This window comes from Alexandromys fortis, unplaced genomic scaffold (genome assembly GCF_014885135.2).
Source record: "Alexandromys fortis isolate MF-2015 unplaced genomic scaffold, M_Fortis_MF-2015_v1.1 scaffold_122, whole genome shotgun sequence".
Taxonomy (NCBI): domain Eukaryota; kingdom Metazoa; phylum Chordata; class Mammalia; order Rodentia; family Cricetidae; genus Alexandromys; species Alexandromys fortis.
This window is the reverse complement of record NW_026068004.1, coordinates 1,471,350-1,497,709: the sequence shown is the minus strand read 5'-3', so window position 1 is coordinate 1,497,709 and position 26,360 is coordinate 1,471,350. Positions and strand designations below refer to the sequence as shown.

General features: G+C 53.1%; 2 protein-coding genes across 2 annotated transcripts in view; both read right to left on the bottom strand.

The window, feature by feature from the left end:
- Positions 1-1,070: 1,070 nt before the first annotated feature.
- Bmp8a (bone morphogenetic protein 8a) overlaps positions 1,071-26,360 on the bottom strand; it is a 30,831-nt gene continuing 5,541 nt past the window's right edge. The window contains exons 2-7 of the mRNA XM_050161188.1: positions 14,862-15,051; positions 14,344-14,492; positions 7,963-8,157; positions 7,532-7,611; positions 7,047-7,157; positions 1,071-4,626 (exon numbers count right to left, since the gene is read on the bottom strand). Of these exons, the coding sequence (XP_050017145.1) occupies positions 4,477-4,626; positions 7,047-7,157; positions 7,532-7,611; positions 7,963-8,157; positions 14,344-14,492; positions 14,862-15,051 (875 nt within the window). The 3' untranslated portion in view covers positions 1,071-4,476. The remainder of the gene's footprint in view (positions 4,627-7,046; positions 7,158-7,531; positions 7,612-7,962; positions 8,158-14,343; positions 14,493-14,861; positions 15,052-26,360) is intronic.
- LOC126513048 (succinyl-CoA:3-ketoacid coenzyme A transferase 2A, mitochondrial-like) lies at positions 11,860-13,418 on the bottom strand. Its single transcript, XM_050161187.1, is given in 2 exon segments — positions 11,860-13,250; positions 13,253-13,418. Coding segments are annotated over 2 exon segments (1,557 nt in total).

Here is a 26,360-nt window from a genome sequence, read left to right as displayed (position 1 = left end):
GGGGTTTTTGAGACAGGGTTTCTCTGTTTAGCCTTGGCTGTCCTGGAACTCACTCTGTAAACCAGCCTGGCCTCCAACTCACAGAGGTCCGCCTGCCTCTGCCTCTGCCTCCCCAGTGCTGGGATTAAAGACGTGCACCACCACCGCCCCAGCTGTGGGCTGACCTCGAGATCACGTCCAGTGAGCTCAGGGATCTGCCGCCTGCCGAGGAGCCAGTCCTGAAGGGAAGAAGCAGGGATCAAGGCATAGACAGCTGTTCAGATTTGTTTTAAAAAATATTTAATATCATAAAATTTCAAAGCGTACCCTCTATTGGATAAACCAGTTCACCGGCAGTGTAGAGTGCCCCTCTGACTTTGTAGGTTACCCACAAATGCCGTGCAAACACATGTGTGCACACAGAAGAGACTGGGGGGATTATCAACCCTGGTTATCCAGACGGTGCAATTATAGAATTTGTAGTCTATCCTTTAAGTTTTAAATTTAAAATTAATTTAAAAAACATCCCCCAGTATATATGTAAGTTTCCTAAGTAAAGAAGAATTTTTTTTTAAAGGTTAGATGTCTGCTCAGGTTTTCCCTCCTAGTAAGAAGCAAACCTCTCAAGTCCCTTCACCCACGAGGACACAGCGGGCACATGACTGCTAACAGGACACAGGAGGGCCACAGGTTAGGGCCACACCTGCCATCTCTTCACCCCAGAGACCCCAGTGCTACAACTTGGTCCGTCCCACAGGTGGTCACAGCACACGCCCCCCCCTCACTCTGAGATGTTTTGGGGTAAGCATAATTTTGTTGTCAATACAGCAACAGCAGGGGACATTCTGGGGGAAGATGGCATTGCTAGGAAGCTGGCTTGGGCCATACAGCCAAGTCCATTTTAAACAAGATACTATCAGCCAGGCGGTGGTGGCGCACACCTTTAACCCCAGCACTAGGGAGCAGAGGCAGGCAGATCTCTGTGAGTTTCAGGACAGCCTGGGCTACAGAGTGAGTTCCAGAATAGTCAGGGATACACAGAGAAACCCTGTCTCAAAAAACCGAGAGAGAGGGAGGGGGAGTGGGGGAGCGGGAGGGAAATGGGAGGAGGTGGAAATTTTGAATGGTATTATTTATAAAGCAATAAAAAAAATCTAAAAAAAATAAAAAAGCTGAGAAAGAAAAAATAAAACCAAGAGAGAGGGAGAGAGGGAGGGAGGGAGGGAGAGAGAGAAAGAGAGAGAGAGAGAGAGAGACTATCTACATACACCTCTACAGGTGGCAGGTGCTGCGGGCCCTGTGGGCACATCTGAGAATTGGGTGAGGGGGCTCACAAGGGCAGGTCTAACCCAGCACCCAGTGGGCCCGTGTTAGCACTGAGGGCTAGACAGGGCAGAGTACAGGGCCACCAGAGCCAGGACTTGATGGTACTTGTGTTCTGCTCCACTCCAAACCCGTGCCCCCGGCCTCTCTTCTTGTAAACAGTAGGGAGTTTCTCCACAGTGCCCTCCTACTTTCCTGCAGCTAGACACGGGAAAAGCACTGTACCCAGCTGGCATCCAGATGTGCTGGGCTGCAGCCATGAAGATGTCATGAGGGTGTCTGTCCCCCACAGTCAGTCCTGCCTTTATGTCCTGTGGTGTTTTCTCATTGCCCTTAGGGGCCTCCAGTGAAGGTCATTTTTGCTTCTGATGTTTACCTTGGGTGGTCAGAGGGTACCGTTAAGCCAGATGGTCTTTGTGGTAACGCTGGCACCCCAGGTGCTATGTTTATGTATATATTTATCTACCTTCTCTAAGACTTTCCACTCCGTGTCACCCATGACTGCCAGATGTCCGAGCACTGGAGGCTGTGACTCCCAGGCCTTTGCTTTGCTGTGGGAGGAAGTCACAGTGGCCCCGTGCCCCTGCTCAGCCTTGTGTCCGTACACAGGCTGCATTTCCCACTCCTTTCGCATCCGCAGGTGCCCTGACCACGCCAGGCTAGATGCTGGCTCTGACGAGAGCAACCCTGATGCCTCCGCTTCCTGCTTTGGTTCAGGGGATTCTCGTCGTTAAGACTGAGAGGATGGCCAGGGAGGTAGAGAGGTCCTCTGGCAGGAAATGAAAAACATGGCTCCAATTTAGATCTGGGATGTCCCCAACAGCCTGTGGACTCGAGGCTTAGTCCCAAGCTCAGGAGCTGGTGGCAGCTATGGCTGAGGAGGTTTTTCTGGCCATGGGGCTTGTGTCATTGAAGGAGAGTCTGGGGCTCAATCTACTCTTTCCTTCAGCTTCCTGTCCTCCCTGAGATGAGTGGTTTTGTCCCGTCTTGCTCTCTGCCACAATTGGTTGCCTCACCACCAGCCAAAAGCGGTGGGACAAGCTAACCACAGACCTCTGAAGCTATGAGTCAAGAGAAACCTTTTCCTGCCTCCAATTGATTGTCTCCGGCGTTTTGTTACAATAACAGAAAGCCAGCGTTGTGTTACAGATGGGAGGTTTAAGCTTGGGTAAGGAAGGTCATTTGTCCAGACACTAAGAAGTCAGTGTCTTGACGTTCAGGCGGAGGCCTTGTGCAATCCCAGCCACCCTTTCTTTGAAGCCCAAAGCTCTTTTGTTCTTTTCTAAAGATTTATTTACTTTTATGTGTACGAGTGTTTTGCCTGCATGTATGTCTGTACACCACATGCATGCAGTTACTGGAAGCCAGAAGAGGGCATTGGGTCCTCTGGAACTGGAGTTACAGACAGTTGTGAGCTGCCATGTGGGTGCCGGGAATCAAACCCTGGTCCTCTGGAAGAGCCGCCAGTGCTCCTAACTCCTGAACCATCTCTCCAGCCCGAGAAGCCTGAAGCTCTTGGCGAACTCACCATCTTGCGGATATCCTGGGCCCATTCTTTGTATACATGGAGGGGTCCCCTCCTCCGACCTCACACAGGAGCCCATTCTTTGTATACATGGAGGGGTCCCCTCCTCCAACCTCACACAGGAAACCCTCCCAGGCCCAAGGGGAAAGGCTGCTGGCCTGCAGCATGGCCCCAATCTCACTCCTGCAAGCCTCACTCTGGTGAGTCCTAGCCTCCCTGAGGCCCATTCAGGGGTGCAGAGTGTGAACCCCAGCGAGTGCATCCCTGGGCACCTGGGTGGGTCCACCTCCGCTGGGTGTGTCTCTTGATGGGGATGGGCCCGGGACCTGCTCTTAATGACACAGTTTGGGCAGCTGGACTCTGTTCCCGCAGGTAAATTACAGGCTTAGCAAGTCAGAAATCAAATAAACACTCCAGCTCCCAGCGGCTGCCCCAAGGAGAGCAGTGGTTTCTGAGCCTCCCCTCCCAACTCGGCCTAATTACCACCTGCCATCCCCTGGGACAGGGGCCCTTTCTTTGACTCACAGGTCCCAGAAACAGGATGGGGCTGCTGGGCCCCCAGGGTGACGCCAACTTGGTGACCAACCTGTTCTTAGTTCCCAGACATGAGCAAACGTGGACACTCCTCCCCTTTGCCCCACGCCTGACTGGAGGGCCTAGGCAGAATGGGAATGGGTGGCTTTTCCTGGAGAAGAGGGAAGCCGAGACCTTTCCTTCGGAGTAGCTGGTGGCAGCATTCTGCGGCTCTGTGCTGAGGATGTGGAGGGCTGTCCAGGTGCAGCTGAGTGCTTGCATGGGGATCCCTGAGCAGGCCATCAGCTAGAAGAAGCAGTGGCCCCCACTGGTGCCAACCTGCACCAGTCACTTCAGGGTGTTCTCGCTCTGTCTCAGCGTCCAGCCCCCAACTGGTCAGCATGGTAGCCGTGGTAGAGGGAACTGGAAGTTCCCAGGGTCCTTTGCTCCTGGGCAGAGGGCAGGCCCAGGACACAGGTCATAAAATGCCCCTTTCACCGGTCCCAGCCAGATGGTTCTTTTGTCTTCTCTTTTTTGAGACAGGATCTCCCTGTGTGGCCTTGAACTCACAGAGATCTGTCTCTCTGGTGCTGGGGTTAATGGCGTGCACTACCACAGCTGCCTCTGACTAGTCTAACGAGTTAACTCCGCAGCGCAGGTGGACAGCCAGGCACTGATCTAAGTGGGCGTGTCTGTTATATCTAGACACGCCCCCCACCCCCTGCCGCGGTGAATGGTGCGGAGCCCAGATCAGCCAGTTTCACACTCCAGGGCCGCCTTAGACCATCCAGGATTGACCATTCTGGGCTGGGGATGGCCAAGGACCGGTCTTCCTCTCATGTGGGGGGGGGTCTTCAGTGCTGACCCCAGACCCCTCAGTCAGCACAGCTCTAGGATGCCACGTGCACTCAGTCTGTGCTTGGGGAAGCGGAAGGGGGCGGGCAATAGGCCACAAACCCCAAGGAGGGGATAGAGGAGCTGGGAAAAGACCAAAATTTTAGCAGGAAGTGGCCAGGGGAAGTCAGGGCCTCCCGTTGCCCCCGTCTGAGCTATGATATCATAGGAGGGTTTCCTGCCTCTGGAAAGGGGCCCGACCAGACGGGTAAGGTAGCAGAAGCAGGTTGCAGAGCAGGGCCTCAGTGGCAGCCGCAGGCCTTGACCACCATGTTGCGGTGCTTGCGCAGGATGACGTTGTTGCTGCTGTCGTAGTAGAGCACAGAGGTGGCACTCAGTTTGGTGGGTGCGCAGCAGGCCTTGGGGACGACATCTGGCTTCATCAGGTGTACCTGGCAAGGAGGGAGGGGGATGCAGGCAAGGGCATGAACCTGGTGCCCTCCTCAACGACCTGCCCAGCAAAGCCCCGGCTCTCACTTGCTCCCTTTCCAGGTGCTCTTAGCGTCTTTGGCCAGCCCAAGGTCATTCTCTACCTTTGGCTAGAGTAGCTCCGGGTACCTTTGTCCCACCCTCTGACCTCAGAGCACAGCCCAGGCACGAGCTTAGAGGGCCTGACACACAAACCCACTGGCACTCTCTGCCCCCGGTCCACTGCCATATCTGCTCTGCCAGACACAGACGACTCTGCTGGTCCCCAGCACTGGGTGCCCATGGCTGTGTACCTGCTGAGGTGCCTCTTCTGGACACTCACTGCCCCACACTGCTCTGCGTGTTACTATATCCCCCAACAGGTGTAGAGCCGTGTGTGTGTGTGTGTGTGTGTGTGTGTATGTGTGAGAGAGAGAGGGAGAGAGAGAGAGAGAGCGCATAAGCTCTTGAACTCTGCCCCACTTGATGTGGCTCAGCCTCTGAACTTGTGCGACAAGACTGGCTTTGTAGGTGAAGCACAGAGGCCGTGGGGTTCCCACCGCCACTGGCCTTGAAAGCGGTGTTAATCCGCACACCCATCGCTAAAGCAGTTTTGCCTTCCTGAAAGTCTCAGTGAGTCATAATCTATCAGCCTCTAAACATGCTTATCCCGGAGTTCAAACTGGATTCCTCTCAAGGTTCCCACCAGAAGAGGGGACAAGAATCTAACACCTCTGTGTGCGCATGCATTTGTGTGTGTGTGTGTGTGTTCAGCCGCCCCGAGTTCCACAGGCTTTCCAGGTCCTGGGAGCAGGGGCTCCATAAAGCAATCTGATGAACACTCTCTTCCCACAGCCTCTGCACTGCAACTGCTGACTGGCCTGGTATGGGGCGGCAGCCCCACCGCAGCCATGGAGGAGGACAGGTCTCCAGGGTGACATACAGCCAGACTGGCACCTGGGGGTAGCTGCTGCCCACCTCTCCATCTACAAATGCATGGGGCAGAACTAGGAGATGCCTGCTGTGCGTATGAGTGTGTGTGGAGGGGTGCTGAAATGACTCCAGAGGGGGCTTTCCTGAGCTGTGCCACTGGCGAGAAGAGGGTAGACACACAAGGTACCTCCTCCTTCCCACGCTGGCCACAGCGCTAGGCTTCACTGAGTGGTGATGTGGAGAACAGCCTTTCGCTCACACAGCATCTACAAACCGATTCACAGCACGGACGGGGCCGTCTGTCCTGGAACTTGCTATGTAGATCTGACTGGCCTCAAACTCACAGAGACCCACCCGCCTCTACCTTCTGAGTACTGGGATTAAAGGTGTGCACCCCCACAGTGCCCGGCGTGACTTTCTTCTTTCTATTGCTGCCCTGGATGGTCCTGACGCAGAAGCCCAAACCAGGCTCCCCCTATCATCAGAACACGTGGTTCTCCTCTCATTCCCTGTTGCTTTGCTTACGTTCTTACTACAGCCTCTCCAGGGGACAGAGACGGTCACGTCTGCCGCCAGGCAGGTCATGAGCACTTGCTTACTTTGGCCAAGCCATTGTCAACAGGGGAAACAGAGGCCAGAGCAAAGTGAGGAGGAAAGGAGACCTGGGAGGCGAAGGTCCACCCATCACACCAGGGGACTAAAGACTGAGTATCTCAGTGTCACCCTGGGCTGCTCCTCCCACGACAGCAGTGGCCTCAGTGAAAGGATGCCTTAGCATCAGCTCAGACAGCTCTTTGTAATTCATGATGCTCAGTCCGGGGCATCACTTGGCACAGCCTCTTGCTAGATAAACACGAAACCACGGGGCACCAGGATTCCAGGAAAAGTATTCTAGAATAAGGTCTAGACCCCAGAGTCAGTAAGCACCAATGCCTGTCAAATACAGGCTGTGGTGTGGCTCCTGCTAGAACCTGCTTCCATTGCTCACCCCCTGAAACACAGAGGCAGAGGCAGGGCTCTGGGGAGACCTCGGCTGGCTGTGTGCTTGCTTAGTGCAGGAAGCCCTGGACTTGATCCACACATCACATGAATCAGGCATAATACTGCACACGTATAATCCCAGCACTCTGGGCTGGAGGCAGGCGAGCAGAAGTTCAAAGTTATCCTTGGTTACACACAGAGTCTGAATTCAGCCTGGGATATATGAGGGGGAAACACCAGGAATGAGCCAAGGCCCAGAAGAGCAGGGAGCCCAAGGGGAGGCCCACCTGACCAGGCATGACGGATAAGCATACATGTACACTAGAAACGCCAGTGCCACCATGTCCACTGGGCACACTGAGGTCACACAGGCTGCCATGGGATGACACTCTGTAGCTAACTCTGCAGAGAAAGCCCCCCCCCCAGGCTGACATTGTTCCCACTGCCTGCCCCCGCCCTCTGGGTCCCAGCTGGCCACTGTAGTACTGACCAAGGACTGCAGGATCGCATGATTGGTGGCATTCATACAGGAATCCAGCGGGAAGGCGCACTCCCCCTCGCAGTAATAGGCTGAGTAGCCTTGGGGGGCGATGACCCAGTCCTGTGGGAAGGGGAAAGCTGAGTCACATCAGCGTGTCCTTCCAAGACCACTGGCACAATTCCTGTCGCAGGGTGACCTGAGGCTGTGAACCCTCATCCCCTCAGCAGGCAGGGTGCGGCGGCAGCTCTGTCCTCCAGGCCTCACCCTCTCTGCTGTGTCCCCCACGGCTGCCCCCACGCCTCCTGCAGCAGCTGTGGCAGGAAGAGCGCAAAGCCCCCCCCCCCAGCCTCAGTTTCCCCATTCTAGCGCAGAGTTGACTGGGCAGAGGGCTCAGATGGCCTCCGTTTTCACAGTTAAAGGCACAGTAGCTCCACCCCCTCCCTGGTGACACCAGGCTCTTCAGGTGGCTTTCAGAGAGGAGAAGCAGACGTTACCAGCCAGCCGAGGTCCCGGAAGCTGACGTAGAGCTCATGCCTACGGCAAACATCTCTGCCTCGGGAGCCATGGGCATCATCTGCAGGGACAAAATGGTACCAAGTCAGGGGTTCCACTCTACGGAGTTGCCATGGGTACTGCCAGTGTCGGGGTGGCATTAACAGGCACATTTACAAATGGAGAACAGGAAGCTAACCATTGGAATCACAAGTTCTACCTCTGGATCCCTGCTCAGGCCATGACCCAGCTCAGCAGTGGCTCCTCAGTGGCTCCCATCAACACAGGGTGTGGCTGTGTTCACACCTCGGCACACATGGCTTCTGATTTCTCTGCACACTTCCCACCCTCCCTGCCTGGCACACCAGTTAGATTCATTGGCAGACCACCGCTTTCTGAAGGGGCCTCAGATGAGGCTCAATCCCACCCTCACCAAAGATCCCCGGGAGTCTGTTGGGATGGGGAAGCTCGTTCGTTTTCTTTGGCTGCCTCTTCTTCAGAGGCCTCACTGCCCGAGGGGCCCGCACAGGACTCGGGCTGGCTCTGAAGAAGGTGACCATGAAAGGCTGTCTGGAGCGTGGTGCGTGTTGTCCCAGCAGACCTGTCAGGCCAGGATCCATGCTGTGCCCTGGGAGATGGAGACAGAGATGAGAGAGAAAGAGAGAGAGAGAAGAGAGAGAGAGAGAGAGAGAGAGAGAGAGAGAGAGAGAGAGAGAGAGAGAGAGAGAGAGAGAGAGAGAGAGACTTGTGGATGGTGGTGTGGCATCTATGAACCTATTTTCTTATCTGAAGTCCAACCCAAGCACTTGGGCCTGAGGTGGCAGGGACAGGGACCTCAGCAGCCACAGGCATAACCTGACATAGATGGGAACATTTGGCAGGTGTCAAGGGTTCTGCCCATTAGTTTCCTCAGGCGGTCGTCACTGTACCCCAAGTCACAGTCGCTCAGAGATGAGCAGAGTCCTCTGCTGGTGATGCTCAGGAGCTGGACTCCCTTGGTCTGGTGATCTAACACCCGGTCCCATCTTCATCCTGAACTTTCTGGGGACTAGAACATGGGGTTCATGACCCACCAGCTCATGGCTGCCTCCGCAAGGACATTGCTAGGGCTTACCCTCCCAGCCCGGCAAGCTTGATCATCCAAGGGCAGGACAGTCACTACCCTGATGCCCACTGATGCCCATGACCCTGATCCCAGACTAAGCAGGGCCAGAGGTCAGAACAATCACAAAGTCCTGGGTCCAGTTCACATCAGGCTCAATCCAGGGCTGGTGTTGTGTTCACCAGGCCAGCCGATGGCTTCAAAGAAAGGGAGGGGCTTGAGGGAGCCAGACCGGAGCTTGTCCACGGGAAGAGTGGAGCCTATGAGGGGGTCCCCTGAGCCACTAAGGACTGCAGGTGCCTCCACAGTACAGTCAACCCAGGAGAGCAAAGCCTCCAGCACCAGCTCAGACTTTGCTGGGGGCCCTGTCCTTTCTAACTGCAGAAGTAACATATTAAGCTGGCAGGGCGGCACTCTCCTGCAAACCTGACATTCAGGCGGAGGATGCAGGAGGATGAGGACGCCAAGGTCATTCTATTCTACATATTGAGTTGGGGGTCAGTCAAGTAAAAGCCTGTTTCCAAAAGAAAACAAGGTTCCTCATTGTGGCGCATGTATTTGATTCCAGCACTCAGGAGGCAGAAGCAGGCAGATAGCTATGAATCTGAGGTTAGCCTGGTCTCCATAGGTGAGTTCTAGACCCACCAAGGCTGTCTCAAAACAAACAAACAAATGAAAAAACAACCAACCTTACAAACAAATAAAATTAAAGATACAAACCAAATAAAAACAGGCAAACAGTGTGATAAACACAGGAGGGTAAAGAACTTTCAAGAAGGAAGAGTAACCATAAATTTCCTTCACAATTCCAGAGCTCTGCTATTTCACATCCTGGGCTGCTTCTGTCCTGCTGGTTTAAGTTGTAACAGTCTTTAGCACTGCAAACCTTTCTCGTCGTTACAATCATTAGAATCATTCTGCACGACAATGGCCACACACAGCAGGCATGACAGGGCTCAGAACCATTCCCTTTGGTGCCCTGTGAGATTCCTACACCAAAGCCCGACGATGCTCATGTTAGCCATCACTAAACACAGCTCCATTGTTCAGTTGACATGTCACAAGCACTGATGCACACATGTACATGCATGTATATTTACAGACACTAATGTGACTCAGTGTTCTCACTTAGTGTACTCAGGGTCCTGGGTTCTACCCCAACCCTGGAAGAAGGTAAAAGAGCCCAAAGGGCTGAGCCACAGCTCAGGAGAGCAGCCTTGTCTGGTAAGCATGAAGCTTTAGGTATAATCCCAACACAAACTGTAACGAAACAGAACACACTCATACGTGCATGCACACTCAGGTCTGTGTGCTCCGTTTGCACTCTACCAGGCTCTTCGTCACACACTGAGTCAAGGCCACTGTCCACTGTGGTGGACAGTCCACTCAAAGGTCAGCCCTTCAGGCAGCTGGACTCCACACTCCACATCTGGACCGGATTCCAGATGTCCACCTGCCACTTGAAAGGAAAGCTCATCAATGCAACCTTTGACCTATGACTTCACCTGCTACTAACTAAAGTGCGAGGCCTGAGACTCCATCGCAGGACAGTGGCTGAGGGCTAGGGGACAAGGGGACAAGGGGCGTGGGCTGCAGGCGTGGCCCTGGAAGAGACTCAGGTGAGGTCAGGCAGGAGGAATGGGGTCCAGAGTGAGGCTGGTGGGAAGCAGGTGGTGTGAGAAGGCAGAGCCTCAGGCAGAGGGAAAGACAGCCAGGGCCCCGGGGCCACACATGGGTACGGCAGAGCAGCTGGGAGCTGGAAGGACCCACAGTGTCAGGCCCTGTGAATGACAGAAAGGGCAGGCTTGGGCCCAGGACAGGGCCTGTGTCCCTGCTTCTTACTGTGGAGGCCCTGAGGCCTGGTTTCTGCGGAACTCAGAGGCCATCAGTGTTCCAGACTCAGCCACCTTTGCTTTTCTCTTACGTAACTGGTTTTCTAGGCTCTGCTGGACACAGAGCAGTCCTTGGCTGAATTCCTCAAAACTAGCTTGGATGGGTGCTGGGGACCTCTGGGGGCTCCCAAGGCAAGGTTAGCTGTACTGGGAGCCCATGGATGCAGCTAAGCCAAGGTTCCCATTTTAGAGGCACACAAACTAAGACCCAGAGAGGGCATCAACTCTTCAAGGCCTGGAGCAAGCAGCTGCAGAGCCTAGCAACTCCTACCCCGCCCAGCACAAGGCAGAGACCGAGTAAGGCAGGGCAGAAGCCCACAGGAACTGCGGCTGCTCTTTTTAGAGTTCTGTATTTGATGCGCACAGAGAAGGTGTTCCTCGCCCGAATCGGAAAGCACCTTCCCTATCCGCTCTGCTCCTCGATCCCCATCATCAGACAGAACTCTATCAGGTCAAAGGTCACCAGGCTTCCCAGCTCTGGACAGAAAGGAATGGGGGGGATGCTTTCTCAGAGCACACACACACACGCACACACACACACACATCTATGTAACTTTTTTCACTTTCACTGTGAGATTACAGATTCAGAATGACAGACCCCAAGATGCCATATTGGAGTTAGGAAGGGAGGCCAGAGGACTTCCCGGACAGAATGTCAGTGTGGTAGGGGCAACAGGAGACACTGCAGTTCACTAGGTAAGAATTCATCCATGTGCTGAGCTTGGGCCTCTTTGGAGACATGCAGAACACTGTTTATGCACAGTGGGTTTTGCAGGCGGAGAAACAGCACCAACCAGCTTCCCTCTGTCTCATTCCACAGGCCACAGGCTACAGGCCTGCCTCCCTTCTAGGGACACATAAGCAGCTCCCAGGAGGAAGGAGGTTGAAGGCCATATTCGGGGTAACAAAATTAGGAGTAGAAACAAGGGCCCAGGAAGAGAAGCCAGAGCTCCTCCTGCTCGCAGACCCCTAGTTCTGCATTTCGTGGCACCAGGTGAACTCTGGATTCCTTCCCGCCCTTTGCTTTCTCTACGGTTCGTGATTCAGTTATGAGGAGCCATAACTCAGACCTGTCGGGGATGCTCTGGAGCCTTGTATGCGAAGGTCACAGGAACTGGGAGAGGTGGATCAGTCTCCTCGATGGTTTTGGCGAAGGGCTTTAGTTAGGCACCTGACACACAGGCTCGGCTTAGGATTTTTAATTAAAATCACTCGGCTCTTGAGAAGATACCATCCGGCAGCAGGAAGACTGAGGAGCCAGTGGCACACAGGTCACATGTCCCCGTGGACGCTAACTCCTTTGCAAACCAGCCCTGGATGGAGGGGTCAGGGCTCCTCAAGCATCAGGTTTGATCTGCTGCATGGGCTTGAGGTTGGGGCACACCTTAAAGTAGCAGGCTGTGGTGGCCTTGAGGTCATCCATCGACGTGTCCTCCCACAGCTCCACCAGCGTCAGCCCCTTCTTTGGGTCCACCTTAAACACGGCCTTCTCGGTGATGATGAGGTCCACGCAGCGTTTGCCCGTCAGCGGCATGGTGCATTTGTCCAAGATCTTGGGTTCCTTTTTCTTGGTGCAGTGTTCCATGGTGACCACCACTTTGGTGTTACCCGACACCAAGTCCATGGCTCCGCCCATGCCCTTCACTTTCTTGCCTGGCACCATCCAGTTGGCCAGGTCACCGTATTTGGAAACCTGCATGGCACCGAGCATGGTCAGCTGGATGTGTCCTCCGCGGATCATGGCAAAAGAGTCATCGCTGGCGAAGAAACTGCCCTCGGGGATCACGGTCACCGTCTGCTTGCCCGCGTTGATGATGTCGGCATCCACCTCATTTTTCAAGGGGTACGGGCCCAAGCCCAGGATCCCGTTTTCACTATGCAGGTAGACTTTCATTTTGGGGCTGATGAAGTTGGTGGCCAAGAGAGGAATCCCGATGCCCAGATTGGCATACATGCCATCCTCGAACTCGAGAGCCGCGCGCTTGATAATGCGCGTCCTGATGGAGTCCTGTTGCTTGCTCGCGGCTGCGGGCTGGCTGTCACGCGTGACCCCGCGCTCAATGCGCTTCTCGTACTTCGGTCCCTTGATCACACGGTCCACGTAGATGTTGGGGATGTGGATGTCCTCTGGGCGGAAAGTGCCCACGTCCACGATCTCCTCCACCTCCACCACAGAGATGTCCGCGGCCTTGCACATGGGTACTTTGAAGTTACGCGCGCTGCCCCGGAAGATCACGTTGCCCGAACGGTCGGCTTTCCAGCCCTTGACCAGGGCGAAGTCGGCGGGGATGGCGTGCTCCAGCAGGTAGTGGCGGCCATTGAACTCGCGCACCTCCCGCGGCTGGCTCAGGGTGACCAGGTGGCCATCTGGCGCTTACCGGATCGGGGCGCCCCCTTCCTGCACCAGCGTGCCGTAGCCCGTAGGCGTGTAGAAAGCGGGCAAGCCCGCGCCTCCTGCGCGGATGCGCTCGGCCAGGGTGCCCTGCGGCGTCATCTCCAGATCCAGCTCGCCCGCCAGGTACAACTTCTCGCACAGCGCGTTTTCCCCCAGGTACGAACACACCACGCGCCTGACCTGCTTGGAGGCCAGCAAGATGCCCAGGCCGAAGTCCTCCACGCCCACGTTGCTGCTGACGATCTTCAGGTCCTTCACCCCCTTGGTCTTCAGCGCGCCGATGAGGTTCTCGGGGATGCCACAGAGCCCGAAGCCTCCGAGCATGACGGTGGCCCCTCCTTGACGCCCTCCACCGCCTTCACAGGGTCCGTGTAGAAGTGGACCCGTCCGTAGCGGTCGCTAGCAAAGCGGAGGACAAGGCGGTGGGGCAGCGCGGGCGGTTGGCGGCAGATGGAGACCCCGCGCGGGAGTGCCCACGCCAAAAGCCTCAGCGCCGCCATCGCCCACAGGCCACGAGGCTCCCAAGACCCGGACAGAGCGGAAAAGGCCTGTGAGCTGCCCCATGCCACCACCGTGCTGCGTCACAGAGCTGGGAGGACACTCACTGGGATCTCCATGGTCACACTTTGCCTGAGCACACCCTTGGCCATCCCTGTCGCCTGACCTGTCTCACAACATCTTGGACAGACACTCGAATTAATGCTGTTGACAGCTGACTGCCAGTGCTGAGTCCAGTCCGCCCCCCCCCCCCACGTAGTACCCTGGAAAGCTCACCTGGGGGCGGGGTTAGGATTCCTCAAGGGGCTGAATTAGCTGGGTCTTTTAAAGCCACAATCACATCTGTCCCCCGCTGCTGTTAAACAACTGCTCGAAACTTTCCAAGTACCTTGCCAGCCTTCCCTAACTCAGAGTGACCCCTGCCACCGCTCTGCCCCTCTCCTTCCAAGCTATCCCTCCAGCCTTTTGCTGGACCCCAGACAGGCCAGCCTCCTGCCCTGCTGTCCTTTCTGCCTCACTGCCCCACATAAAGGGCATGAAAACCCCGAGAGTGAAGCAGCGGCTGTAAACCTGTGTAGATGGGGAAACTGAGGCTCGGGTACTGAGCTACAACACTGCAGGTCCCCCACCCCTCCTTCCTAGTACAGAACCTCTCAGAGTGGAGGTCTGCTGCCCATGAAGAAGTACCCCCCCCATTGGATGCCGGAGCTGGCTCTTGGGAGGTCAGTTGCTATTAGGAATGTCAGGAAAGCAGCCCTCCCTGGCTGGGGCCTCCCCATGTCCAGGACCTCACCACTACCCACTGAGTCCTCAAGAAATGTCAAGTGTTGCCCAGTGAGAGGGCTCTGTGTATTAGGCTGGCAGCCTGGGTTGGAACCACCTCCCAGGACCCCCAGGGCAGCTCCCTGCTAAGCCTGGGAGCCTCACCATCCTCGGTTTCCACATAGAGGCGGAGTCCCAGGTCCTTCTTGTGGTTCAGCAACCAGCGGTCACTGGCTGCCGTGATGTCCAGCACCAGCCAGCCCTCGTCCCCAGATCGGAGCGTCTGAAGATCCAAAAAGAACAAGTCAGACTCCCTGTGGACATGAAAGAACAATTAACCAAGGGCCGAGGTCGCACGCCTGCCTGTATCTTGTGCCTGCCTGGGGGACCACTTTCAGAGCCTCTTCCCTGCTCGGCTCTGGGCTGGCCTCCTCTGGTACCACATTTCACTGATAACCAACCCTGGACATTTTACTGTGTCCATGCGCTGATGGGACACTGGCTCCGCTGTGGCCTATTAGGGCTTTACAGTCATCGTGGCAGCGCAGAAGGTTCCAGGCCAAACCCCTTTCTCGTGTCTGAGGTGCCTCTCCTTTCTGGGAAATGCATCCTCGGTCAGGCCCTGCCAGAGCCTAGACCATGAGACCATGAGTGGGGTGGGTACCTGTGCAGAGGGAAGATACCTGTTGGAGTGCTCCTGGACCACCTCGAACATACTGACATGGAGGGTTGTGTTGAGCGGGTGGGTGCTGGGCTCTTTATATATCCGGAACTCAGCAGCTGTGACAACCTCCCCAGCAGGGATCTGGGTTAGGTCAAAGCGGAATTCCTTCCAGTGCGGCTCCTGGTAGTCCAGGGTACGGTCGCGCTCCACTGGAAGAGAAAGAGGGAGTGGGGTCATTATTGGGAGCCAGGATGGCTTGTGCTCAGAGTAGGGCTCCCTGTGGTTCCTGGGTTGGGGGCCCGCTCCTGCTATACACAAAGCTTGTGGTCTGCTCTGGGAACACAGGAGGTGGTGTAGTGGGAAACTCAGCAAGTGTTCAGCAGGGTCCTGGTCCCACTGATGAATCACGATGCCTCCTCTTAGAGCTGCTAGGCCAACAGCGAGATCGACATTGGTCCCAAGGCAGAAAATTAGCACAGTTCCAGGGGAAAACCTTGTCTACAGGGACGTAATTGGCTGAATTTCAGTGGGACAGAGGACTCCCAGCGCCTGCCCTTGAGGAGAAGGTGGGATGGGGGAGCTCAGATCTGACTGCTGAGCTGAGCTGTTAGTTCTGTGTTTGAATTTCCTGGGTGTCCTGGGAGAGGGATGTGCAGAGTGCAGGCCACATTACAAGGCCAGCAGCAGAAGGGCCTTAGGAAAGGGAGGGACACCCAGTGCCAGCAACCAGGGGACAAAGGACCTGCTAGAGTCAGGGAGACCGGCAGAAAGCAGGAGGAAACAGTGACATCTGAAATGATGGACAAGATGGTGTCTGGGCAGTGGCCAAGCATGCTCTAGACAGAGGGGACTTGTCTGTAGACCATGGTCCTTGGGTGGAGCAGTGGGGTTGGCTGGAATCCAGGTTTGGGAGCAAGGCTGTGCCAGTGGGAGTTATGTGGTCTAAGAGACCCCCTACGGGACCTGCTGGAGGTGAAGATAATGGCAGTCTAGGGTGACAGCTGAAGGCTGGGAGCTATCCTTGCTCCCTATAGCAAATGCCAAGTTTTTAGAATAAAACATGTGCCCAGCTGCCCAGATGTGCTCGGGAAGGTATATTTAGGGTAGCCTCACTTCAGCTGCCCAGATGTGCTCGGGAAGGTATATTTAGGGTAGCCTCACTTCAGCTGCTTGTCACTTTCAAATGCCAAAAATCTGTGTTTCCGGAAAGAAGGGGTGGGGAGCCACCCAGCACCGTCCCCAAAACTCAACAGAGATTTTAATTATATGTTTTAGTCTTAAAAAAAATCCTCTCTGTGGCTACGGGCTCAGTGACCACAAACCAGGTTTTAAAAAGCACCAGGGTGAGCGGATGTGAGGAGTACTTCCTGTCCTTTCCCTTGAGTTCTGGTCCAGTAATAGATGGAATACAGATGTGCTGGGCAGAGCCAAAGGATAGACACATCTGGGCAGGAGCAGCAGGTGGAAAGGGAGAGGAAGGAGTAGATAGTGTCTCATAGCATCTAAAGGTGGTGGGCCCACAGCATGTGCCCAAAAGTCGAGATAGAATGTGACAGGGTGTTGGTCTCTCCCTCGTAGGTCACAAGGCAGACCGCATTGAGAGTGGGTTCTGATCCCTGGCCAAGTGCTTTTTCCTACTATGAATATCTATCCTCATGTGTCCTCCTTCCTACCTAGCTACTTGTACACCCACAATGTTGGTGACCATTTCAGTGGGTTCAGGAGCTGCACAGGCACCTGTCCTACATGATTGTGCTCAGGCCCTGATGTACAGGATAAAGTTGGTCCAGGCTGTTTTCTGTAACAGGGTATGGTCAGATAGGGCCCCTCGGGCACATCCTCCTCCCCACCTTTTTCAGGACAAAGTGGGGCACACAAGGGCATCCTGGGAGCTTTATCTGGGGACCGATCCCGAACTCTGTGGCCACCCTCCCTTAATGATGTGCATGGCCTTCACGGGGTGTCTTGAAATACTCTTAGACTGAACTGGTCCTCACTTCCAGACTTCTGTGCTATGGGCTTGTGAAATCGAGAGGCAGGGTTTCCAGCACCGGAAACTGCTGTGGTTGTCCCAGGCAAGTAGTGGTCTGGGAAGGTTTTTGTTTGTTTCATTTTGGTTTGGTTTTTGGTTTTTTTGAGACAGGCTTTCTCTGTGTAATAGCTCTGGCTGTCCTGGAACTCACTCTGTAGACCAGGCTGACCTCGAACTCACAGAGGTCTGATGGCCTCTGCCTCCCAAGTGCTATGATCAAAAGCATTTGCCACCACCACCAGGCTGATCTGGCATGTTTTTAGAAAAATGGATGTCCTTTTCCTCTGAAGTGCCTCAAAGGTCCTGGGATGCAGCACCAAGACAGATACTGCAGCTGAAGCGGCTCAGGGGAAGCACCTGGTTCTTTGCAGGATGGTGGAGCTGCAGTTCCTCTGTGTTACTAGAGTCTGGAAGGCTGGGGTGGGGGCACCGCAGAGCATTCGCCGGGGCTTTGCTTTCCCTATGAGACTCCTTGAATAGCTGTCTCCACTTTAGTCATGGGGTCGCATTCAGAAGTGTGGCTTGATTGCCGTGGCCGCTCCAGGGTCATCCCCTGTGAGCTTAGCGTGTCCATGTGAAGTGGGCACACATGGGGATCCTTTCTGCAGGACTATGGGAGTACAGGAGCTGAGGGATGAGTAGCAGCCATCTGATGTAGCGGCGTAAATTAATGCAGGCAGATTGTAAAGAATACATACACAGCTTTAACGGGGAAATTAGACTTACAGAACCACGGTTCCCTCGGAGAACAAGAAGCAGGAAGGGGTGCGAGGGCTCCGGGCGCCCGATTTATAAGTAAACATTCGCTCGAGGCAAGTCCGCCCCCTAAGGGGATGGCTTAACCCTACATCTGATCTCTAATTTCTCAACTCCCCCATCTATCAATGGACAACCTTCAGAGAGCCCCACTGGAAGACACATTTGATTCTCTCTCTCTCTCTCTCTCTCTCTCTCTCTCTCTCTCTCTCTCTCTCTCTCTCAACTGGTCTCTCTATGTAGCCCCAGCTGTCCCAGAACTAGCTATGTAGACCAGGCCAGCCTTGAGCTCACAAAAATCCTCCTGTCTCTGCCACCCCAGTGCTGAGTGCTGGGGTTAAAGGCATATGTCACCACTCTTGGCTCAATTTTATTTTTCTGAACAAAAGAATGAACAAGAAACCATATCATGAAAATCTGTCAGCTCAAAGACATATGGGATGTTTCCAGGTGCCTATTCTACCCGTTGGTCTCTGGCAGTTCACTGGGATCTTGTCCTCGGCTGTGTAACGGGCCTCTAATATGGTGCCAAAAGAACCCCACGAGAAGCATTTCCCTTTCCATGCCTGCCCAACCCTCACCTTCCTATAAATTAGGGTCTGGAATCTCCCAAAGATGCCGAGACTCCAAGCGGCAGCCCCTTCACGATGTTCTTGCTGGGATGAGAGCACCGTGTGGCATTTGGACTTTAGTGCACACATGGGCGCAGCACCCAGAATTCCTACCTCCCGGCAGAGTTCCTTCCTTTACAGCATCCTGACGCCATGTGCCATACAGTGGTGGACAGTGAGTTAGAACTAGCCAACAACAAGACAGATGACCAGGGGAAACAAAAGGCTGTGCTTCCCAGCCCCTGGTTGTAGAGTCCACGGAGTGGATCTGGGAAAGGGGCGTGGCCTGGAAGATGTGGTTTCTCGGGTTTTCCCAGTAAAATCCTGTTGCTGGCTGTGATGCTGGCAAAACTCGGTCCCTGGAAGAGTCAGATAGACCCAGTGGGGGTCCGGGGGGGCACTGCCGATTTCCTGGCCACTATGCTGCATCCTGACCATGTGAGATGCCCTGCCAGGAATTCTCGGAGGTAACTCCAGGAGGGGTCGTGATGTTTGGAGCAAGGTCTCTGAGTAGAGTGTCTCTGCCTGGGCAATTAATCATGGATAAATGGGGGTCCCAGAATGTCACTTCAGGGTATGTGGGAGAAGGTTCTGGATGGTTTCTTCTCATGGTTCTCACAGCTTTATAAAATCCTTCAATTTTGTTCTAATGATTCAGGTTAAAAGCATTTACTGCTCTTGAAAGGACCCGGATTCAGTTGCCAGAGCTCACTTATCAGCTCACGATTGCCTGCAACTCCAGTTCCAATGGATTCCTTCTGATCCAAGAGCTTCTGCACACACAGTGCACATATATGCGCACAGGCACACACGTACATAAAACCATCATTTGTTTTTTTTTTAATCCTTCAGTTTCTGCATTCATTTTCCTTAATAACATTCACAAAGATTACTTCATTTATTCATCACATTTCAAAATTTCTTCCATCCATTCATTATTGAGTGTGTGTTTATCTACCTGTCTGTTACCATTGTCTGAACCCAATCTCGACTATCACAGGAAGATGAGCTCAATACCAGTGCAACTGAACCAGACTCGTCTCTCTGACGTCCTCCTTCTGTTCCAGGCTGTCATCTGGGATCCACATGGCATGTCCTTGTCACCTCTCTGTGGGCTCCTCAGGTCTATCACAATTGCTAGCCTTTCCTTATCGCTCAATACCTCGGCACCTTTGTAGGGGGCTAGTGGCATGTCTCAGGATGAGCTTGCCTGTTTGCTCCTGGGGAGAATGATGATAAGCACTTTGGAGAATGGCACAAGTGACCATGCCTTCTGAGGGCATCAGATTAGGCGATACAGTCTCCATGACAATAACTGAATCCTTGGTGTCTGCCAGAGTCCCCCTTCTATGATGTTACCATTTTTCCTTTCGTAATATGGGGAAGGTATCTTCAGGCTTTTCTTGTTATTTTAAATTTTATTTGTATGGATTTTTTTTTGCTTGCTTGTATGTCCATGCACCACATATGTGCGTGGTGCCCGTGGAGGCCAGAAAAGGGCATCAGATCCCTTGGAATTGAAGTTACAGATGGTTGTGAGCTATCATGTGGGTGCTGGGAATCAATGTGAGTCCTCTGCAAGACCAGCAAGTGCTCTTAACTTCTGAGCCATCTATCTCTCCATTTCCACGACGTGAATAATGTGTTTCTTCTTTAGCATCTACAAGTAGATCCTGCCCTCATCAGTCTACACTATCTGCAATAGTATTTTGTTTTCTTCCTCGTTTATTGAGTTGTCCTTTCTCTCAATTATATTAACATAAGTATAGATTAATAGATGTTTATTCTATCCCATAGGCTAAGATCCAATACTTCCCCTTCTCTTCTTCCCCTCCCTCTCTTCCTGCCTGGCACAGGGTCTTACTCTGGTAGCCCAGGCTGGCCTCAAATTCATGGTCTTCCTAAATTCTGAGATGAAGCATGCACTGTCACACACGGCTCCTTCGTTCTATGTTGAGACTATTTTGGCATCATAGTCTACATCAGATGCTTGGAGAGCTTGGCTTCCTTTGCTGGAGGGGTCTTTAGAAAGCAGCATCTGGGTACCAGGCTGCTCGTGACATTGGAGTATCATTTTTAGGTTGACTCAGTGGCCAGGGTCAAGAAATAAGCCAGCCCACATCTGAGTATACACATGTATTTCTGTGTCCACATGTTCATGGGGACACAGCTCGTGCAAGAATCTGAGCATCCAGTCCCAGTCTGGAGTGGAGCTACTTTAGGTGTTACTATCCCTAGCTCTCTTGATTAAGACTCTCCGAGAGCTGCTCACTTTGGGTGTGCTCCTTGACTATGGCTCTCCTGAGCCAGATTCTCATTTGGGCTGGTCTGTCTCAGGCACTGTCCTGCAGAGCGTAGGAGGATGCTGTAACAATGTCCACAGCCTTTTGCAGGATCACCTTCCCCTCCCCATTAGCAATGACCAAAACTGACTCGAGATATTGTCCAGGGCCCCCAGGGAGGCAAAACTGACCCTGGATGAAAAGTACGTCCTTTGAATGCTGCCAGACCTCTCTCTCCAGCCTTGCTGCTTTAGGATGTGTAATCCCCATGGTGGGCGTCTAGTAATAATCAAGAAAAAATAGAAATTTTTTGACTTCCCAATTCAACTTCCAGGAAAATGTCCCAAAGATAGTCACAAAAATACATAAAGAAGCCGGGCATGATGGCGCACGCCTTTCATCCTAGCACTCAGGAGGCAGGGGCAGGCAGATCTTTGTGAGTTCGAGGCCAGCCTGGTCTACAAGAGCTAGTTCCAGGACAGGCTCCAAAGCTACAGAGAAACCCTGTCTCAAAACAAAACAAAACAACATAAAGAGCTGTGTACACGGCTGTTGCAGCATTGGCCTACCAGAAACTACCCAGACATCAACAGGAGACACGCTGTGAACTGCGGACATCTCAGTGGGATGCCGCACAGCTGGGAAAACCATCGAAGCATGTCGTCTGTAGTCTGTCATGACATGTTCCCTAGAAATACCACAGCTTTAGAAAGCGCATGGAGAGCAACGCAGATAATACATCCTTTGTCTAATAAAGGGTAAGTGTAGAAATATGACGAACACATATATACATCATGCATCCACGTTCAGGTATATATGTAATTGTGTGCACATGTATGTGTGTGTGTGATGTCTGCATGTGAATGTGTGGGCGGGTGTGCACACATGGGGAAGCCAGAGCGGGACATTGGGTGTCTTCTGCTGTCACTGGCCACCTTGTCTTCTGTCTCTCACTGAACAGCAAGCTTCCCAGTGCAGTGAGGCTGGCCGGCCAGCAGCCTGTAGGGATCCATCAGTCTCTACCTCCCAATTCTGGGAGCATGTGCAGCTGTGCTCAGCTTTTAACATGAGTGTTAGGGATTCAAACACAGGTCCTCATGGGCAGAGCAACCAGCCTTAACCACTGAGTTACTGCCCCTGCTCCCAACTGTATATTTTAAATAGGGAGCTAAGCCACAAAGAAAAAAAAAATACTATTGAGTCATGAAAGGGGACAGAAACCGAGTGCAGGGCATGGAAAAGGGAATCAGACCACTTGTAAGGCTCTCTGCTTTATAGATTTTGAAAGATGTCACAGAATATGAAACAAAAACCAACTCAAATACAAGAATAAAGAGCAAGCCTAGGAAAATTCAAAAGCATAGCAATCGAACCAATTGTATATTGATTTGGTGGCTCAGCTACAATGAGGAAATTTTTTTGTGTGATTTTTAAACCAGAGCAATTTGACCATACATGCTTAGTGAGGGGGTGTAAGAACAAAAGAAAGGGGCTGGAGAGATGGCTCAGCAGTTAGCGCTCTTGTTGCTTTTGCAGAGGACCTGCGTTCCGGTCCCTGCACCCAGTTGGCAGCTAAGAATTGTTACTCCAGTTCTAGGGTGTCTGCAGCTCTCTTCTGGCCCCTTCTGGTTATCCCAGCACTTGGGAGGCAGAGGCAGGTGGATCTGTGAGTTCAAGGCCAGCCTGGTCTGCAAAGCCAGTTCCAGGACAACCAGAGCTATACAGAGAAATGTCTCAAAAAAAAAAAAAAAAAAACCCACCCACACACAAAACACCAAAATAACAAAATAAAAACAAAACCAATCCAGGCACAGTGAGTGAGTAACCTCAGCACTGGGCAGGCAGAGACAGGCAGATCCCCAGGTCAACCAGCCTAGCCTAATGGCCTACCAGTGAGTTCCAGGCCAGGGAGGGACTCTGTCTCAAACAAACAAGCAAACAACAAACAAACCAAACCAAGAGGTGGAGAGGTCATGAGGAATAATACTTAAAGCTGTCCCCTGACCTTTAAACACACACGCAGGCTGACATTTGGGCAGGACACTCTTTGTTGTGGGCCTCATTCTTTGTTGTAGGCTTGTAAGCGACATCGCTGACCTGTCAGATGCCCATGTGACTCCTTCCCTCCCATAGCTGCAGTAACAGACAATGGCTAGACATTGCTCAAGATCCTCAGGGAGGCAAAATTGCTCCTGCTGAGAACCGGGCTACAGGTGACGCTAGCAACCATGCTCTATTTTAAAGCCTGGTGAGCCAGGACTGTAGAAAGAGAATGAGGCTTGTGACTTGAGTTTCTCCGCAAATCTAATGCTCACAGTTTGATCCCAGAGCCCACAGTGGAAGATGAGAATTGATTAACAAAAGTTGTCCTCTAACCTCCAACTAGCCACTGTGCCAGGTGGTTACGTGCACTCACATACACAAAAATAAATAAAAGGATTTTTAATTTTTTTTCTTTTCTCTGTAGCTTTGTCCTGGAACTAGCTCTTATATACCAGACTGGCCTCGACCTCACAGAGATCCCGCCTGCCTCTGCCTCCCAAGTGCTGCGATTAAAAGCGTGTGCCACCACTGCCTGGCCTGTTTTTATTATTTTTAACTGGAGGGAAAGAGTATATACACATGAGTGTAGGGACCCTTGGATGCTACAAGAAGGCGTCAGATCCCCTGTAGCTGGGTGGTTTTGATTGGCCCAACCTGAGTGCTGGGAATAAAATTCAGGTCCTCTACAAGAGAAGCGCAAACTCTTAATTACTGAGCCACCCCTCCAGCCCCAATAATAATAATAATAATAATAATAATAATAATAATAATAATAATAACTATTATTATTATTATTTAATGAAAAAAAAAGAATCAGCATTCAGAGGGGTGAAGGAAGAGCTGTCCTATCAGAGAACCCCTGAGAAACACAGGGCCTCTGTATGCGAGCCCTAAAGAAGCTGACAAGGCTGGAATCCAGCGGCAGGGGCTGAGGTACACAAGAGCACCACTGAATAACAGGAAAGGCCAGGCCAGTCATAGGACACTCTGTTCCTTACCTCAAATAACTCAGCACAGTGGTCCCAGACGCCCCTGTGACCTAGGAAGAATTCTATTCAGTTCAATTGTTTCTGATGACAGTCAGTGGCACTCAGAGCAAGCCTGTTGCCATTTGGGTATCAGTGTGCGTCTGGAGTCTCCAGCAATGGGGTCTGGGGAGAGGCTCAGTGTGAAATCACTGATGCCCAAAGGCGGGCAGATGCTCACCATCCACAGGAAAGCTCGGCAGGCTTGCCGGATGCCTGCAATCCCAGTACTCATGAGGCAGAGAAAGGATGCTCAGGGCAAGGTGGCAAGCTAGACCAGGAATTGGCGAGCTCGGGGTTCAGGGAGAGACCCTGTCAATACCTAAGGAGAGGGGTCAAAGAAGGACCCAGTGCCAACTCCAGGCCTACAAATGTTACACACACCTACCTACCTACCCTCACACATGCAAACACACACACATGCATATTACATGAACGCACGTGCATGCACACATACACATGAAAGAAAAATGGAGTCTTCAACAAGTACTCTAGACAGGCAGCTCCACATAGCTGAGAGATGGCGGGGGCGCTCAGTGTGGCGACAGACATGCTGCCCTCTGAAACGCTGTAAACAGGGAAGCCGAGTTTACCCTCTGAGCTGCCTGAGGCTTTGGGAAAACAATTGTAGAACCCTTGGTCTCCTTCTCCAGACCCTGATACAACTAGCTCCAGATGCCATGTTTTCGAAAAAGGCCCACTGTGGGCAGGAGGTGGCTTCCCCAGCCGCAGCAGTATCCACATCCTGCCAGTCCATCTGGGGCCCTGTGCTCATCCAGCCAGACCAGACCTCCACATGCCAAACCCTGCGCTGATCAGCGAGACACCCACAAAATGTTTCTTCTAGACAAAGTTAGATTCACCCAGACAACCTAAATCTGTCCTGCTCCTGACCAGAAGAAATACCTCAGAAGTCACCCTCCTCCTCTGCTCAGAGGGGCTGGCTGGAGGGTGGGGCCTTCTCACTAGCCTGAAGCAAGCAGCCTTCCTCAGCCCCTCAGGGCCCATGCTGTCTCAGGTCCCCTCATCCCCCAACCCCACAAGCTGTCTGTCAACTCACCACAGCCTCCTATGCCTTCTGCCCGAGACCCTCCCCACATTCCAGTCTCCTGGGGCTCATTTTCCCAGTTGCTCTCTCCTGCCTGAGAAGTCTCCGGCAGAGGTCACTGATGTCTGCACTTGCTGTGACATTTTCTTCCTTTCCTAGTGGGACCTTTGAGGGTGGGGACAGGTTTCCAGGCCCTGAGGAGGAGGGGCTGGACTTGACTGCCCTATGCAGTTGGTACCAAAGGCTGAGGGGCCCACACCAGACTTACAAGACTCTGGGCTCCTGGGCTCCTGCAGGACCTCAGAGGAGGGTGGGGCCTGGGGTTAGTGACCTGTGCATTCTGCACCTGAGGGAATTTCTCCCACCAGGAGCCTCAGCACTGTGGCGAGGCCCAGGCTCACTCCCGGGGTATTTTCAGCTGAGTCTCGGCACTGACTTTCTTCATAGGTCGTTTCCATAAACGGCTCTGCACACATAATTACTGGTCCAGTCCTCAGCTGGCTCCAGACCCCAAATTAAAAGGGAACACCCGCACAGGACACCACATCAAGCCTGCCGAGGTAAAAAATAATTCCCAGGAGATGTGAGCAAGGGCGCGATTCCTCCAGAAGAAACTCAAAGAAGAACTGAACTGTGGGAATGTTCGAGAAAGATGTGGTCATGACGACACATGCCTGTTTACTTCCCTATTCCATGACTCGCTTTTGGAGAGACCCCCATCAGTGGGCAGGGTGTGTGGACACAGTTTGAGTCAGAACTTGGGAAGGTCTTCAGGGTTGAGGTTCAGAGGCAGGGAAACTGAGGCAGGTCTTCATTGAGGTCACACATGAGCTCAGGGTAGTGTGATCCTGACTTTTAGCCTCAGCCAGGTGAAGTGAGTGGCCCTGGAGTTCAACAGGTGGCACACTGGGGTGAAGGTAACGCCACAAGGACCCTAGAATGCCTGTTGAAGCCACTTCTTCCTGCTGGGTCTCATGGAAGTTGGGTTGTGAGGAGACAGAGGTGTGATCTCTGCTGGTGTCCCAGAGATGGGGCTGGCCAGCTTCCATCCCACCCAGTGCAGCTCTAGGTGCTCCCTGACTCCACTGGGCTGTCTCCCTCCCCTCTGCCAGTCTGCCCTGAGCACCCGCCCATGGGGGCTGTGGCACAAGGTGGGGTGATAGCCATGGTAGGGTTCCATTTGGGTCATTTCTAGGTTATTTCCCAAGGACAAGGAGAAAGAGGGCTGTCTGTGACCCCAACTCAGGCAGAGAAAGCCAGGCACCCTAGGTGCCGTACCATACAGGCTGGGACTTCATCATGGGGGAGCTTGCCTGTAAAGGATGGAAGAGTGGGGCTAAGTCAGGGGTATGGAAACCTTGACCACCTCTTTTATTTTATTTTATTTTTTGGTTTTTCGAGACAGGGTTTCTCTGTGGCTTTGGAGCCTGTCCTGGAACCAGCTCTGTAGACCAGGCTGGCCTCGAACTCACAGAGATCCGCCTGCCTCTGCCTCCCGAGTGCTGGGATTAAAGGCGTGCGCCACCACTGCCCGGCTTGACCACCTCTTTTACAACAGGGCTGGGGGTTCTCATCCAGACTCTAAAAATGGAGGTGGGCATGGGCGAAGCTTAGCAGTAAGGGCGTTTGCTTAGGAAGGGAAAGGCCCTGAATCTGGTGTACAGGGCATTCTCTCTCTCTCTCTCTCTCTCTCTCTCTCTCTCTCTCTCTCTCTCTCTCTC